This window comes from Larimichthys crocea, chromosome VII (assembly GCF_000972845.2).
Source record: "Larimichthys crocea isolate SSNF chromosome VII, L_crocea_2.0, whole genome shotgun sequence".
Taxonomy (NCBI): Eukaryota; Metazoa; Chordata; class Actinopteri; family Sciaenidae; genus Larimichthys; species Larimichthys crocea.
The window spans coordinates 22,903,346-22,918,638 of NC_040017.1; the positions used below are offsets into that span (position 1 = coordinate 22,903,346).

Below are 15,293 nucleotides of genomic sequence, written 5' to 3' on the forward strand. Positions count from 1 at the left end.
AAACATAGGATACAATGAGTATATTAAATATGATGCATTTCTACTGCCCCAAAGTATATTTCCACCTCCCTTCCACTACCTGTGACCTAACTGTCCAAAACCTAAACTCCTTGACAGAATTACTAACTAAGCCATTCAATTTAGGAGCTTTACTACTGTACTGTCATTTAATACTTAGAACTAATTATGCTACTTACAGCTCTCCAATGAATTAGTAATTCTGTGGTTTTAACTTGTATTAAAGGCTTTCTTACTTATTAGGCATCAAGCACCCTCTAGTGATGTGTAAGCATGTAAAAGACTAGTGCAGTGTTGTGGGCTAAATGAAGATATGTAAACAATGACATCACTGTATAGAGACAGTGCAAAATGTTAGTGACAAATCCTAAACCTGTGCAGAGCATGTGATGACAGCTGTATTCAAATGTATAGGACTAATTTGCTGCTTTTAACCTTTTAGTTACTCTGAGAAATTACTGTATTGCTGCCATAAACATAGTATTAGTTAATGAGTAGGAATCATATATCAGTTTTATTATTGTTGTGCTAATATAGTTAGTTAGTTACTATGTTCTATATTTAACATGTTCATAGCTTTAAGGTGCAAGCAGCCTCAGGGTGATGAAGTCTTTAGGTTTCTGTTACCATAGCAGCCAAGAGCAAGTCACACTATCTTTAGAAAGTCTGTCAACAAACTGTTTTGGCCTTTGTGGAGCTCACTCATTTTCAGATTGCTGTCACATTTTTCTTCGATTCCCAGTCGAAATGAACTTAGAAGACACAAAAAGAGGAAACAGTACTTTGGAGCAAAACTACTTCTATGTAACACATTCAGTGTTTGTCTCTGTGCGTGTGAAAATGTGTGTGACTGATTCAGATAGAACGATCCAATTCAAAGTGTAAAAGCTACGCTGCATTTAATTATCACTGTAGTGAGTGGGGGCTAATAAATTAAGAGCTCATTGGAATGCTGGGACTGTAAAGTTAATGTATTCCAGTCTTTTGGATTTTAGGAGAGATGAAAAGCTTAGTTGGGATTTTATGTGTTAGTACTTTTTCTAAAGGCCTAGACTAATCACATTCATAAGAGGCTGGCTGCCAACTTCATAACGAACACGTGGTATGCTGGATAGTTCATTTTTATGATACGTGAAACTTTTCTGCATACACAATACACAAATTTAAACAACTGTTTTTTTTGTTTCAAATCTGTGCTGCAGTATTGTGTATTGGGCTGTGTCTCTTCCCCTTTTTTACAGTCCGTTGACTTAGCTGGCCAGGGGAACATTACTTTCCTGCTCACATTTTGAACATCTGGCTAGCCAGGAGGTTGAACAGCATGTGGAAGAATGAATGGTCTAAGTAATGCCACTTGGGTATGCTGTGAGTAACAATACCCAATGGTAAGTCAACAATTTTAGAACTAATGATGTTTGAATGGCACAAACAAAATGAAACATTGTCTTTAATGGTATCAACCAATGCCATGAGTCATTTTAACACCACATTATAAAATAGCTGCTTTAATATGTTTGACATGTGTGTTCATGCTGTTTATGAGATGCAGCCTATTATCGTTTCCTTTTAACAATGCTGTGCATGTCTGAGCCATTTCACAGACAAATATTTCATTGTGTGTAGTCCTGATAGTTCTTGTTACAAGACTTGTCGATCAGTTTGAGAGATAGATCAGTGGCTTTAAAAAGGTGTTAAAAGTTGTTAAAAGTAAGAAACTATTTGGAACTGGAAAAAACACTGAAATCTCCAAAACTCAGACTTCACATCAAAGTTTAGGTGTTGGTTGAATTGTCCGATTCTTGGTTTAATAGGAAGTCTTTCATAGTTCACATGATAATTCATCTCAGTATTTATGACCTCTCCATTGTAGATATTATGTGCAAATCCTATCCACATTAAACAGTGATGCTGTGAGACTCACCGTTTGTCCTCCCTCCCACCACTAGGTGGAGCAAACTACATTCTGAAACATCTCTCCAATCAGTGCTCTGGCATTTGTTCAGTGCAAAAGATTTTGCAGTGTTTCTTTGTTAGCAATCCAAACAAATGACACTTTTATAGAAAAGATATAGCTGCATTCTCTATCCCATCTGTTTATTATAGGAGATATATTATAATATATCTCCTATTGTGGCACTCGGGGGGGCCTTCTAAAAATATGCTGACATTTTATGTTGCGATGCACTGAGGAGTATATTTACAATTTGTTTAAAACTGAAGGTTGAGCATCTTAAACAGAAAATGTGCTGATTTATACAGCTATAATGTTTTTCTTTACAATTTCTAGAAGATCCTTAAAACAAGTGGAATGAATGTTAATTAAAGTCTAGAATGTTAAACAAATATTTCTGTGGGAAATGTATCAAATCTGCATAAAAAGGAATCATAAACATAACAAAATGTTTTGAAAATGTGGTGGTGGTGGTGCCACTTTTAACACAAAAGATTTATTTATATTTCATTTATATATATATAAAAGAATGCACTAAATATAATTAATTGTAATTAGCCAAAATATATAAATCCCAGGATACTTAAACATTGACTTGTGATTTCTGGGTGGCCCATGCATACATTAAATGTTGCCATCCTCCTTGAGTGGAGGGCGAGACTTGTGGTATATAAGCTCCCTCTCTGAGCCTTCTGCCGTTACTCTGGGTCTGGAGAGGCTAACAAATCAAGAATGAAGCTCCTTTTTGTGGCTGCCTTTGCACTCTTTGTGCTCTCTACATTTGACAAGGCTGACTCCTCAGCTTATGACAAAATTGTTGCCCACAGTCGCATCAGGGCCAGAAAAGAAGGGTAAGCATATCAATATATTTCATTTTGCTTATTTTGGATGTTTTGATTTTTTCTAGATGATGTTATTTAATTTTGCATGCAATAGTAATGAGCCTTAAGCATTACAGGCATCAGTAGTTTTTATTCTTCTGCACATTTTCCCTTTGTATATGTAGTATGTTATATTATATTAAGGCAGTCACAATTTTGACACAAAATGTTATTGAGTGATGAGCTATAGCTGTGAAATCATGACTCATATCTTGCAAACCAAATGTCCAGCAGGCATGGGTGTCATTATTCATGAACAGCAGGGCTTTTCGTCACTTAATAATTTAAATACGAACCATTTGAGAATTTAGGATCTTACACATGTATTTTACCCGCTGATGCTTTATCCTCTTTTCACCCACAATTCTCATCAGACCCAATGTCTGCGCTCTCCAGCAAGTCATGGGGACCAAGAAGAAGTACTTTAGCACTTGTCGTAATTGGTACCAAGGGGCCATCTGTGGAAAGAAAGCGTAAGTGTTGTTTCATGTTTCCAACAGGACAAGTAGTTTCTCTTTTTCAAAGATGACAATCACAAGCAAATTCAGTGACTTAAAAGTTTAACAAGAGTTAAAGCTTTTTTGGAAAATGCAGCATTTCTTTTCAGTGTCTGGTTCTCCTTCTTCTGCTTCTTTAAGAGTTTTCATGGAAACTTGAATGTTTCCATAGAGACAGACATCTGTTATCTCACTTTGAATAAGACTACCACCTAAAATGAAAAACACATTCATGCATGCAGTCCTAAACCCTTTGTATTGAAGACTGCTCTATTTGATCCCATAAACTGTAAGTTAGGATTTTCATAATTTAGCAAGCCTGGTTATCATTGGATGCCACAGTGGTGAACCACTGATTCCAGGATATGATGTGGCTGCAAAATGTTCACTGTACTCATGAATGGAAAAGCGTTTAACTCAATCATACTAGACAAACTCTTTTTTCTCATGTTGCTCCAGCCTTCTCAGCACATTTACTGTATGTTTAAACATGGATCGAAGCCATGTCTACTTTACAGTCTCGCTCTCACTCTCTCACACACACACACAATATTCGGCTTGTCCTCTATGCTGGCATTATACTCAAGACATGCTCAGCACTCTAAATAGGCTTAGCTTTTCATGATGGATTCACACTGCTCACTGAACTTGGCAAACGATAATGTTGGGAACAGACAAAGAATTTTATCTATTTCAACAGGAGTTGGGACGATGGAATCAATCAAAGGATTACTGGGCCAAAGTTGAATTCACACAGTGAAACACTGGAGATACTTAAACTGGTCTTTTTTTTAAAAGTTCATTGTTAATGAAGTGAATTCCTGATTCAGCGGATTGACAATGATGTAAAGGGGCAAATTAACTTAAACAGATTACGCTAATGTGCCACATGCAGAGAAGGATGCAAAAAAAGAGCTGTACACATACAGTGTAAACCTACAGGCATGCATACTGTATATACATCAGATCAAATCTAAACAAGTGTCTCCCACCTTCCCCAACCAAACCTATAACACACCCATTGGTCCTCCCACCATGTCTTCCATAAGTGTTCTCCTTCCAGTGTTTCCTAAAGCATGATAACGACATATTTTCTTTATTTCAGTTCAATTGTTTGTATAATTGTTTCCCAACTTTAAGTGGAGCTGATTTAAAAGCTAATCCAGTAAATATTTTGCCTGCAGCAGAGAACATGGTTCGTGCACCTTTGACATCAGCGTCTCTGTCCTGTGGAATTAGTAAAACTTAAGTTTTGGCAACACTAACTTGTGTCTAAGATACAACACAATAAGACATCTCTTCTACTATACCCATAAGAAACATGCAATCATTACCATCTTGAGCATAAAATAATTCAGACTAACTCACTGACTGAAGATAATCTATTATGGCTCTGATAAGTGCACGTTTTACAGTAGTTTCTGGCAATTGGTGCTTCACCCACTGAAGTTTAATTCAACAAATGAGAATATTTCTGCCTTGTCTCCAAGAAAACTTTGTACAACCTAACTGCCCATTAGTAATGGGTTGAATTGGAATATAGCCACATACAGCTTATATTATGTTTGACAAAGTTATCATGAAACGTGTTGGAAAGATTCTTTTATAGAGTTGCTGACAAATCAAAAGTTTCCAACTCTGTGGCCAGACACAACCCCTCTGTGTGTGGGTGTGCAGTGCAGCCAGGGTTTTGCTGACTCTGCCCCAATGGGCAGATTATGTGATCTCATCCCAATCCCTCCAACTCCATTCAACTGTGATTCAAAGCAGCAGTTAAAGAGGCATGACCCAAAAGACTTTAGGTCTTTACCCCCGTCTGAAACATCAGCAGTGGATAACAGCTAACACGTTCTCCTTGAATCTCATTAATTACTAGTGATTTCGTTCAAAGAGTTGTGTCTCACTGCTTGACTTTTTTGCCCCAATGGAGCTATTTACGATTAAATAATTAAATAAATAAAAATACAAATAAAATTACATTTTACTATTTATTAGTTCCTATGTATTCCAGCAAAGTACAGAGCTTTCCCGATGTGGAGATCCCCCCTTTTGTCTTATGTAGAAACACTTCTCCTATACACAACCAAATATAATGCTACTTGTTAACTTGTGACATTTTTAAGTGATCTATTTGTTATTTGATAATGCTATTTCTCATGATTATTTTAGCCATGGTAAGGGTAGAAATGTGGGATGATTCCTGTGAGAGTTTTCTAACAATAAAAACTGGGCAGCTTACAGTAATGATCTCCCCAGCCAACTCTGGGCACATGTGGTATTGTTTAGCCCTAATAGGTGGGTACATCTGTGGTGTTCTTTATATATATAGAGCTCTTTTATTGTTGCAGTTATTGGGGTGAAATGTACATCTCCAAATGTCTGGTCTTTCAAGAGTTGGAAACAATACTATAGTTCCAACATGTTTAAACCTGCTGACGCAAGGGGTATAGTCCTGTTTATATGTAGCAGCTGCACTTTGAATTTTACTATCCCCCTCAGGCTACAGTGTCTCCTCTCCATTTACTGAGGGGGGACACTGTAGCCTGAGGGAGGATAGTAAATGGTTCTCATGTTTGTCCAATATCAAATAAAGCTGCATCATTTGTATCTAATTTGTCTAAGCAGAAATCACAAGTCTGTACAACAAAAAAACAAAAACAAACAGCACAACAAACTGGTGACAATTGAATCATGTTGTTTTTCATATTAGCTCAAAGCTTTCCATATGTGCCATCAAACCTTTAAATGTTCCTTGTGTCAACCAAAATTTCCTAAAACTCAACTTTAATTACACTGTAGTTTTTCAAGGCCAAAATCATAATGTTTCTGAGGTTAACCAAAACCAAGCAGAGTCTAAACTAATTGTTCAGCTTCAAAGAGGAGGTCTTGTTAAAATAAATCTACTACTGTAATGGTAGCGTAATCCTTGAGGCACCTTTTCCATTAGGTTTTGGCTTCAAACTGTTGAATCACGTGTTCTGTTTGGGTAATGAAGGAGATAATGAGTAACATCTGGAAAAACTGAATACACAAGACCAAAACCGAATGATGGTTCAGCTAAAAGCAAGGCAGACAGAAAAATACAAATCTCTTGCACAGCAGTTAAAAGATGCTTACAAACAATATTATGTTTTAAAGGATCTGCTACCTATTAGATATATCAACATTTGTGATCTGTGTGTTTTTCTATAGGACTGTGCTTTATGAATGCTGCCCAGGTTACATGAAGCTGGATGGCATGCGTGGTTGCCCTGCAGGTACAGTGTGTTATGTACCACAGTGTAGTCAATGTATGAAGGTTAGATGAGGCCATATACTCCAACTGCAGAGCAGCTGTGCGCTATTTTTGAATTCAGACCAAACATACTAGAAGATGATGCCATATGCGTATTGTTAACACATGTTCAGTAGAGTCAATATATTCAAGCCCCAAATATTTAAAAGATTTCAGCTTTTTTATTTTTTTGCAGACATCTAATAACGCTTCTTGTAAATTATTTTCTTAGTGGCCCCAATTGACAATGTCTATGGTACCTTGGGTATGGTGAAGGCCACCTCAACCCAGAATTACGCTGACATTTCTAAGCTAAGGCCTGAGATTGAGGGATCTGGCTCCTTCACCTTCTTTGCCCCCAGCAATGAGGCCTGGGAGAATTTGGATGAGGTGAGTCAAGAACATAACAAAAACACAGTAGAAATTCTCTGGCTATGAGGTCTTAATATCTCATTTTCCTCTACAGACAGTGAGGAGCGCACTTGTCAGCAACGTGAACATTGAACTGTACAATGCTCTGCATTATCACATGGCCAACAAACGCTTCTTAACTAAAGATTTAAAGAATGGAATGACAGTCACCTCCATGTATAATGACCTTGGCCTCCAAATTAACCATTATTCCAATGGGGTGAGTATTACCATTCAGTGTTAATTAAGCAGTCTCCTTGTAGTTTTACCCAAAAAACGTTTTAGTGCCATAACATTGAAGTATATGTAATGTGCAGGTGGTGACTGTGAACTGTGCCAGGATTATCTATGGCAACCAGGTTGCAACCAATGGAGTTGTGCACGTCATTGACCGCGTTATCAGCGCTGTTGGAAGCACAATCGAAGATAAAATTGCAGTTGATGATGACCTGACCACTCTGAATGTGAGTACACAAAAAGATTTTTACATAATTGCAAACACTGCTGCAAAGATGGGTCACACCAGGTTGCAAGGGAGTTTGATACAGTGAATCACAGCAATGTGAGACAACTAAAGCAAATAATTTCTTTCCTTCAGGGATTGTGCACATAGCAAGCATTATTTTTTTGATTGGGTTGTTATGTCCATTTAATGTAATTGTTTGTACTGTATTTTATTGTATATTGAAGTTCCCTAAACATAATCTTGTTGGGGAAATCACCATCTAGGATATCGCTGGTTCTGCATGGTTGGAGAAGCTGGGTCAGCCAGGACATTACACTCTCTTTGCCCCCACCAATGAAGCCTTTGAGAGTTTGGGCAGCGAAGTGTTGGAGAGACTTCAGGGTGACAAGGAGGTCCTGAAATGTAAACCAGACTTTTATTCTTTGACATCGGACGCTGTTCCCTAATGCCCAAAATCAGGCTATTTAAAACATCACAGTGGAGACAGGGATTTATATTGAGTGTAACAAAGTAGGACCATATTTATATAAAATGATGAACGTATAGGAAAAGGAATGCAGTGGTTCCCAGCATGTATGCTACACTAAGTCACCCATAAAGTGATTTTTTTTTTAATGTTCAACTTCTTCCAATTTAAAACAGATGAAGCCGCAGTGTATTTGAAGGTTACACACATTTGGCAAGCTGTTCATAACAAAGTTCTGTTTAAGACTAATAAAAATAAGTCTCTAGTTTCAATTCATGCATGAAGTTGTGGGTGGAAAGTCAAACAAGGCAAGACTTCATTTGACACTTTGGTAATGTTTTTTTTTTAACGTGTTCTGAGTAGATCTGGATTAGTATGCTGCAGCTATTTATATTTTTCTCAAACATTTGCAAGAATTGTACCACTAAAAGTTTAATATTCAAATACACAGTCACTGTGAGCTCTTAAAAAAATAACAAGGTGCAGAATCTCAAGCTTGTTTTGCTTCAACAGAGGCAGGAAACAGCTGCTTCATTGAGCAAACTGGTCAAACTGGCAACAACTGAAAACTTTTTATTAGTCCAAAGCTTACTCTATGATGTGAGATCAGACCATTTCACACAAATTTAAACAGGACTATGGAGAAATCCTAAGTCATCTCACATGGGGACCCAAGGGCTCCAAAGGTTCTTCAGGTTCCCAGACCTGTAAATGACCTCAGCTGCAGTGTAATATCAGAATGAACGTTAAGCAGTCCATACATCCAAATTCAAATAAACATGTTTGGCAGAACCACCTTAACAGACAAAACAATTTTCCACCACAGCTGCCATGCAGGTGCTGGCTAGTGCTGAGATCTACTTATACACCTAAACTGCAATTCATTTAAACTTTGTCTTGCTTTTTCAGCTCTTCTTAACTTCCATCTCCTGGACTCAGTCCAGTGCTCTGAGGCCATCATTGCTGGTAGCACTTATGAGACTGTGGAGGGCAACAACATTGAGATTGGCTGCGATGGTGAAAGTTTAACAGTCAACGGCATCAAGATGGTGCGCCAGAAGGACATTGTCACCACCAATGGTGTGATCCACCTTATTGACAAAGTGCTCATGCCAGACTCAGGTTAGACTCCTCTTTTTGTTAAAGCGTACCTGGTTTACTACATTCATTCATATTGAGCCAGGTGTTTGACATTTTCCTGTACTGCATTTTTCAATGGTGTTGGGATTTGATGTGCCCTTTAAGCTAAGCAGGTGATGGAACTGGTGGGAAGTTCCCAGTCAACCTTTGGTGACATGGTGTCCGAGTTGGGCCTTTCTGCTGCCATGAGAGCAGATGCTGAGTACACTTTGCTCGCTCCCCTCAATGTTGCCTTCAGTGGTGAGTCACATATACTGATCATTACACCATGCATATCCGTCTGTTTTGCTTTCAGTGGTTAGATAAATATGAATTCTGGCTGCTCCACACTCAGGAAGTCTGGAATAAAGAGGAGTCTGTTTTTTTTCCCCCCCTGACATGCTGACTCATAAGTGAACATGTACATAAATGGAGTTTCTGGAAAATCATTGATTCACTTGAACACTTTATGCCATGTAAGACCAAATATCAACTCCCCTAAAGCGCATTCCCAGACTTCACTCGAAAAAGGAGTAGAGTTTTGTTTCTCTAACAAGAATGTTGAAATTAATCGAGTTAGAATACTTTTATCTTCATAGGCACAGTTTTAAATGGCAAGGCAGCAACGGCTGGATGTAACATGATGTAACAGGAACTTTATATTCAGAGCATACATTTACATAACTGTAACCTACATGTACAGTAACAATTACTGTGCATGGTCCATTGACAGAACTGTGCAATAAATTGAGTCACGATAGCAGACATTTGCTCACTTGTCTTATGTCACTGTTTGTTCTAGGAAATATAAAACCATTTCTTTCCTCTACAGATGAAGTGATGTCCATGGATCAGAGGCTGCTCAAGATTATCCTGGAAAGCCACATCTTGAAGAATAAGATTGTCCTGGGGCAGTTGTACAATGGCCAGAGACTGGAGACTATTGGAGGAAAATTCCTGAGGGTCTTCATCTATCGTACAGTGCGTCAACCTCAAACATACCTTCCATGCATTAAAACATAATTTGACCATCAATCCTGATATTTTTAAACATTAATCCACTTGCCTTTAATTTGATTTGTGCATTATGTCTGCAGGCAGTGTGCATTGAGAATGCCTGTCTGATAAGAGGCAGTAAGGAAGGAAGCAATGGGGCCATTCATCTCATGAAGACTCTGTTGAAACCAGCGGAAAACTCTATGTTTCAGATCCTGACAGAAAATGGATCGTTCAAGTAAGTATAGGGCAATGTTAAGTGAAAATGGACTGTGGTATTAGGATTCATGGAAATTCTCAAACCACATCTTTCTGTATCATTCCATTAAATTCACATGGTACACATGGAAATGAGAAAGTGCTGTTGTTGCAACATGTCAGTCCTCGGTGGTTTTTGTAACAGCCAAGTTACTCTTTTTCGTCTGTGTGCTACAGGATCTTTTTGTCTCTGATGGAAGCTGCTGGCTTGACTGACCTGTTGAAACAGGAGGGAGACTTCACTCTGTTTGCCCCAAGTGATAAGGCTTTCGCTAGCTTGAGTGAAAGGGATCTGACCTTGTTGAAGTGTAGGTCTCCCACATTCCCCTTTGTCTTTTAATGATCCAAGCACTCATGTTCGTACTTGATAATCACACAAAACGTTAATGAATGATTTATGTGTGGGCTGTTCTGTATTTCAGCTGACGTAAATGCTCTCAGAAACATCCTTCTATTTCACATCAATAATGGTATCTTCATTGGTGGTGGTTTGGAGTCTGGGGTGACAAACCTTCTCAGGTCTCTTCAGGGCAGCAACCTCAAAGTGATGTTTGTAAGTATTTAGTGCATCAGAACTGATCTTTCATCTTAACTTAATAAAATGTATACCTTGAGCAATTTGAGCTTCATACCACTTAATACCACTATGTTACTTATTCAGTAAAATTATGGCGGTGTCGGTTTTCATTATCTGATAAAATCTTATCCCGAATTTTGAAACTCAGTGGCCTCAGCAAGCTGATAACTATTAACTGTAAAGTACATCATTAAAATACAGGTTCATTCAAGCCATTCATTTGTGGTTTTCTTGTCTGTAATCGTTTTAACTGTCTCCCTCAGGCAAACAACACTATGCAAGTGAATTCTGTCCAAGTCCCTGAGTCTGATATCATGGCCACAAATGGAGTAATTCATTTCGTAAACCAAGTCTTGTATCCTGCAGGTACAACTTTGTTTATATTCCCCTTGTAAATCTGTCAAGAGATGCACTCTCTGCAGATTATAATTGTTAGAACTGTAAAGGCGCGGCTGCAGTTAACGCCTTGCACTCTGTTCCAGATCTCCCTGTTGGAAGCCAGGAACTCCACATGCTGTTGAGGAGGCTCATCAGTTACATTCAGATCAAGGTGTCAGAAACTGATTTGTACTTATTGAATCTGCCATTTATAAAGGGAAGGGTCTGAATGAGTGTATAAGGTGAATAAGGCAATAGTGTGCTGGTTCTGGACTTTTGCTATTAATCACAGATCAGTTAATCATATATTTTGTAATGCAGCACACACAAAAGCATTTTTTTTTTGACTATGGTCATTCTGCAAACCAATTATGTGTATGTCCTAATTGTTTTTTTTCTTACAGTACATTTCTGGATTCAGATATCAGGAAATCCCCCTAACATTTCTGAGTAAGTAACATTATTGTTATGTTTATTGTGTTTAATTTCATGTTTGCATATACACTATTTTAATATCTAAAAAGGCATCATTCACTGTCATTAATGGTTTTATATCTTCTGTTGTTATTAGAGAGGATCATTCAGATCGTCGAGGAAGGTACAGTAATGATGATAGCAGAGTATCATCATCATGTGATTCATGTCAAGTCTGAGAGTTTATATTTAAAACAATTGCATGTATAAAATCAGGGGAAAAAATAGAAAGTTAAATCAACCACTAAACAGATAATTTCACATACACATGCAAGTACATGCACACACATGCAATGTTTGATAGCTGAAGCAGCATTATTCAGAGAGAAGAAAAGATCATCAGTCTTCTGCTAATTCTTGTACCAGTCAGCCATAAAAACTGATTATGTATGGTGTTTAAAATGAAATATAAACACACAAGTAACACAATTTCTAAAAATGAACATAGCTAGAATATTTTAAAAACCAGATGTCAGAAATACACTGATTATGAATCACATTTTGTCAGAGCAACCTTTCTGATCCAGTGAAAGGTCCATTTGTTATGTTACCTGCATGCAAATGGAAAATTCTCTGTTTCGAGGGGCGTTGCTGTGCCGCCTTTAATTTCCAAATGGTGAAATACGCTTTGTTTGCTTTTGTAGTTCCTGATGTAACAAAAGTGACAAGGGTCATTGAAAGTAAACCCACCCTCACCAAGGTTACCAGGGTCATTGAAAGTAAACCCACCATCACCAAGGTCACCAGAGTCATTGAAGGTGCACCAGCCATTACCAAAGTCACCAGAGTTGTCTCAGGTATATTTTTTTATGTAATTCTTACTCAATATATTAGCTCCATATCACTGACCATCAAGAGCTCATGAATGTTGTCATCTACAGGTCCTCAGTATTCAGTAAGCACTGGCAATCTTGACATCGAAGGTTTGTGAAATTTAATTTGATTCAATTAAATGGTCAATCTTTTCCAGGGTTTTTTTTTTGTGTTTGTTTTTTTTGCTCACCCTGCACATGGTTGTGGTTGGAATGGAAGATTACATAATATATAACAATTCTTTATGGAGAAAGTTTCTTATAGAGCAGTACAATAGATCTCTGTACAGCAGATTACAGTTTCACTTTAAAGATGTTATTTTTCCTTCAGGAGCTGACGTTTCAATTTCCCACGTTGAAGGGACTTCTAATTTCGACCCTGAAAGCCTTACCAAAATGATCCAAGGTGAGTTTTGTAGGTCTTGTAAATCTCAGTTGACAGGGAATGAATTCATAAATAATATCTGACATATGTTTGTTTGCCTTTACACATTGAAGGCAATTCAAGAAGAACCAGTCCCAGAAGAGTTTTAGGTAAAAAAATAAAAAAATAAAAAAAAGAAGAAGAAGAAGCCAAAAAAAATCCTGTATTTGTAATAAATGCAGCTTATCATGTGAACAATTGCAGGCTGTCGACTGGAGTCCACATTCACATGGCATACTTTTCTCCTTGCATCAAATCCAACACACCCCTTCGGTCATGACGGGTGTACTTAAAGGAATAATCCAACATTTTTGGAAATATGCTTTCTTGCTATAACTTATATGAGAAGACTGATACAAATCGCATGTCTGTACAGTAAATATGAATCTACAGCAGTTAACTTAGGTTAGTAAAATGACTAAATTAAAAGTATAAAGTATCTATGTATCTATGTATTTATCAGCTAGCCCAGGTCTGTCCAAAGCAAAATCTGCCACCTCTAAAGTTTATATCATAAACATATTATCATCATTAAATTGACAGTAAATTGATTTTGGGCTATGTGCTAGAATATTTCTCTCTCTTTCTGGAGTCTCCACTGGTTGTCTGCACATAAGCCCCCATAAAACCACAATGTGTCATTTTTTTTCACTTCTGTTTTTGTACAGATTAAAGATATAATGTGTATAATGTGTTGAGCGTGAAGCGAAGCAGCTGCTCATATAAATCATACAAATATAAGAATGGTATAAGTCTTCTCATCTGGCTCTTGTAGGAAAGCAAATAAGCGTATTTCCCGAAATGCCAAACACTTCCTTTAAGCGAACTGTGTGCTGCTCACTCTTTTGCTGCGATGCTTACCACCACAACGCTCACATGAAAGCTATGCTGGCACTGCTGCAGCTGCTGACCGTTTCACGAGCCTCGCCTCCATCCCAGCATCCACTTGTAAGCTCGGGGTGTATAAGTTATTATCAACACTCCCCACTCTGCTGTGCTGAGCTTTGTATGTCTTTGCGGAGAGTGATGAGATCAGAGCCCAGGCACCAAATTTTAACATAGTACATAAGACATGTAGACACGGTTAACTGACATGTATTAATGGTTCTATCATTTTCCTATTTTTTTTTACCAGCTGGCAACAGGAGGAGAGGAAGAGACTAAGCATGGATGGATGTGAATATCAACATTGTAAAGGCAGAAAGAGACACCAAACCCAGAGGTTGAAACTGGTATTTCAGTACAGGGGATACATTACAAATGTCAGTGATTTTAAATATACTGTAATAAGTATGACTGACAATAATGAAACTATTCTCATAAACAATTTAATGGTGCTTTGAATGTATATTATGAGTGTGCAGTCTTTTTCAGTCTTTTTTATGTAAACATTGTTCAAATGAACATTTTGGCACGACTTTAAAGACATGGAGAAAGTCAGGGTAGCAATAAAGTTTGTTTTTTTAAATCCAAGCCATTAGTTCAGTATAAAACATTCAACGTTTAAACTGTCTTTGCTAGAGGTGAAGGTTTTATTAGCTGTTTGGGAAGATTTCTAAATCTCTGCGTGATAAAAAAGACGTCAGACTTTCAGATTTGTTACATACTTTTAATTTCCTTGCTGTAACTTGTTTAAGATTTCATGTAAATTGTCTGTCTTGTCTGTGCTTGTATCATGTGGAACATCGTATCCAGCTGCAGGTTTTCTCCTTTCTGTTTTTCAAACAGCTTCCAATAAAGTGCATCCTTTGATATAAATATGCCATTTTGACAAGGATATCTGAGGTTGTTCTTTGGGGGACTTTCTAATGATTTGCAAGGTTTTTTTCTTAGGTTGACATTTGTTCAGAGAGAGTCTGAAAATGGCAAATCTAAATATTGCTTTTTGTGTTTCCCAGTCTTTGAATTAGACCGAGTCATCCTTTTAATAGGCCAGTCATTTTTCTGTATTTGTAAGCAGGAGCTTGGCAGTCCATTTTTGGAAACATTTTCAAAAGGACACTATGTAAAATATAAAATAAACTGTGTTAAATGTGCAAAGCAAACGTTCTTTTTCCATTTTCCATGGAACGTATGTATCTTCATATCATGCTATGTACTTATATAAGTTGCACAATGTCAATCATTCATTTTAACTTAACATCAGTCAATATGTTTTCATTTACAGTGGGTGTTGATGAAATGAACAACAATTAATGCATTGCTAAAATGTTATCAAAAGAATGTGTGTTTGTAATAATACAGTCAATTGAAATATTTGCCCTGAGGTTACAGGCATATTTGGTAAACTG

At 37.4% G+C, this 15,293-nt stretch overlaps 1 protein-coding gene across 3 annotated transcripts; it reads left to right on the forward strand.

Annotated features, from left to right (window-relative positions):
- Positions 1-2,661: 2,661 nt before the first annotated feature.
- Positions 2,662-15,038, forward strand: postnb (periostin, osteoblast specific factor b). 3 transcript variants are annotated; one of them, XM_019259403.2, is made up of 22 exons: positions 2,662-2,820; positions 3,225-3,323; positions 6,540-6,604; positions 6,854-7,011; positions 7,088-7,252; positions 7,350-7,496; positions 7,762-7,900; positions 8,874-9,086; positions 9,210-9,344; positions 9,916-10,064; positions 10,181-10,317; positions 10,515-10,645; positions 10,760-10,890; positions 11,178-11,280; positions 11,397-11,464; positions 11,697-11,742; positions 11,864-11,890; positions 12,411-12,563; positions 12,648-12,689; positions 12,910-12,984; positions 13,077-13,112; positions 14,138-15,038. In XM_019259403.2, exons 1-22 carry the CDS (start codon positions 2,702-2,704, stop codon positions 14,164-14,166), a joined length of 2,367 nt encoding a protein of 788 aa, XP_019114948.2. In that variant the 5' UTR covers positions 2,662-2,701; the 3' UTR covers positions 14,167-15,038. The 3 variants fall into 3 exon arrangements, with proteins under 3 accessions (XP_019114948.2, XP_019114950.2, XP_019114949.2); XM_019259405.2 differs by lacking the exon at positions 13,077-13,112 and having other exon boundaries at positions 2,702-2,820; XM_019259404.2 differs by lacking the exon at positions 11,864-11,890 and having other exon boundaries at positions 2,702-2,820.
- The last annotated feature ends 255 nt before the right edge of the window (positions 15,039-15,293 follow it).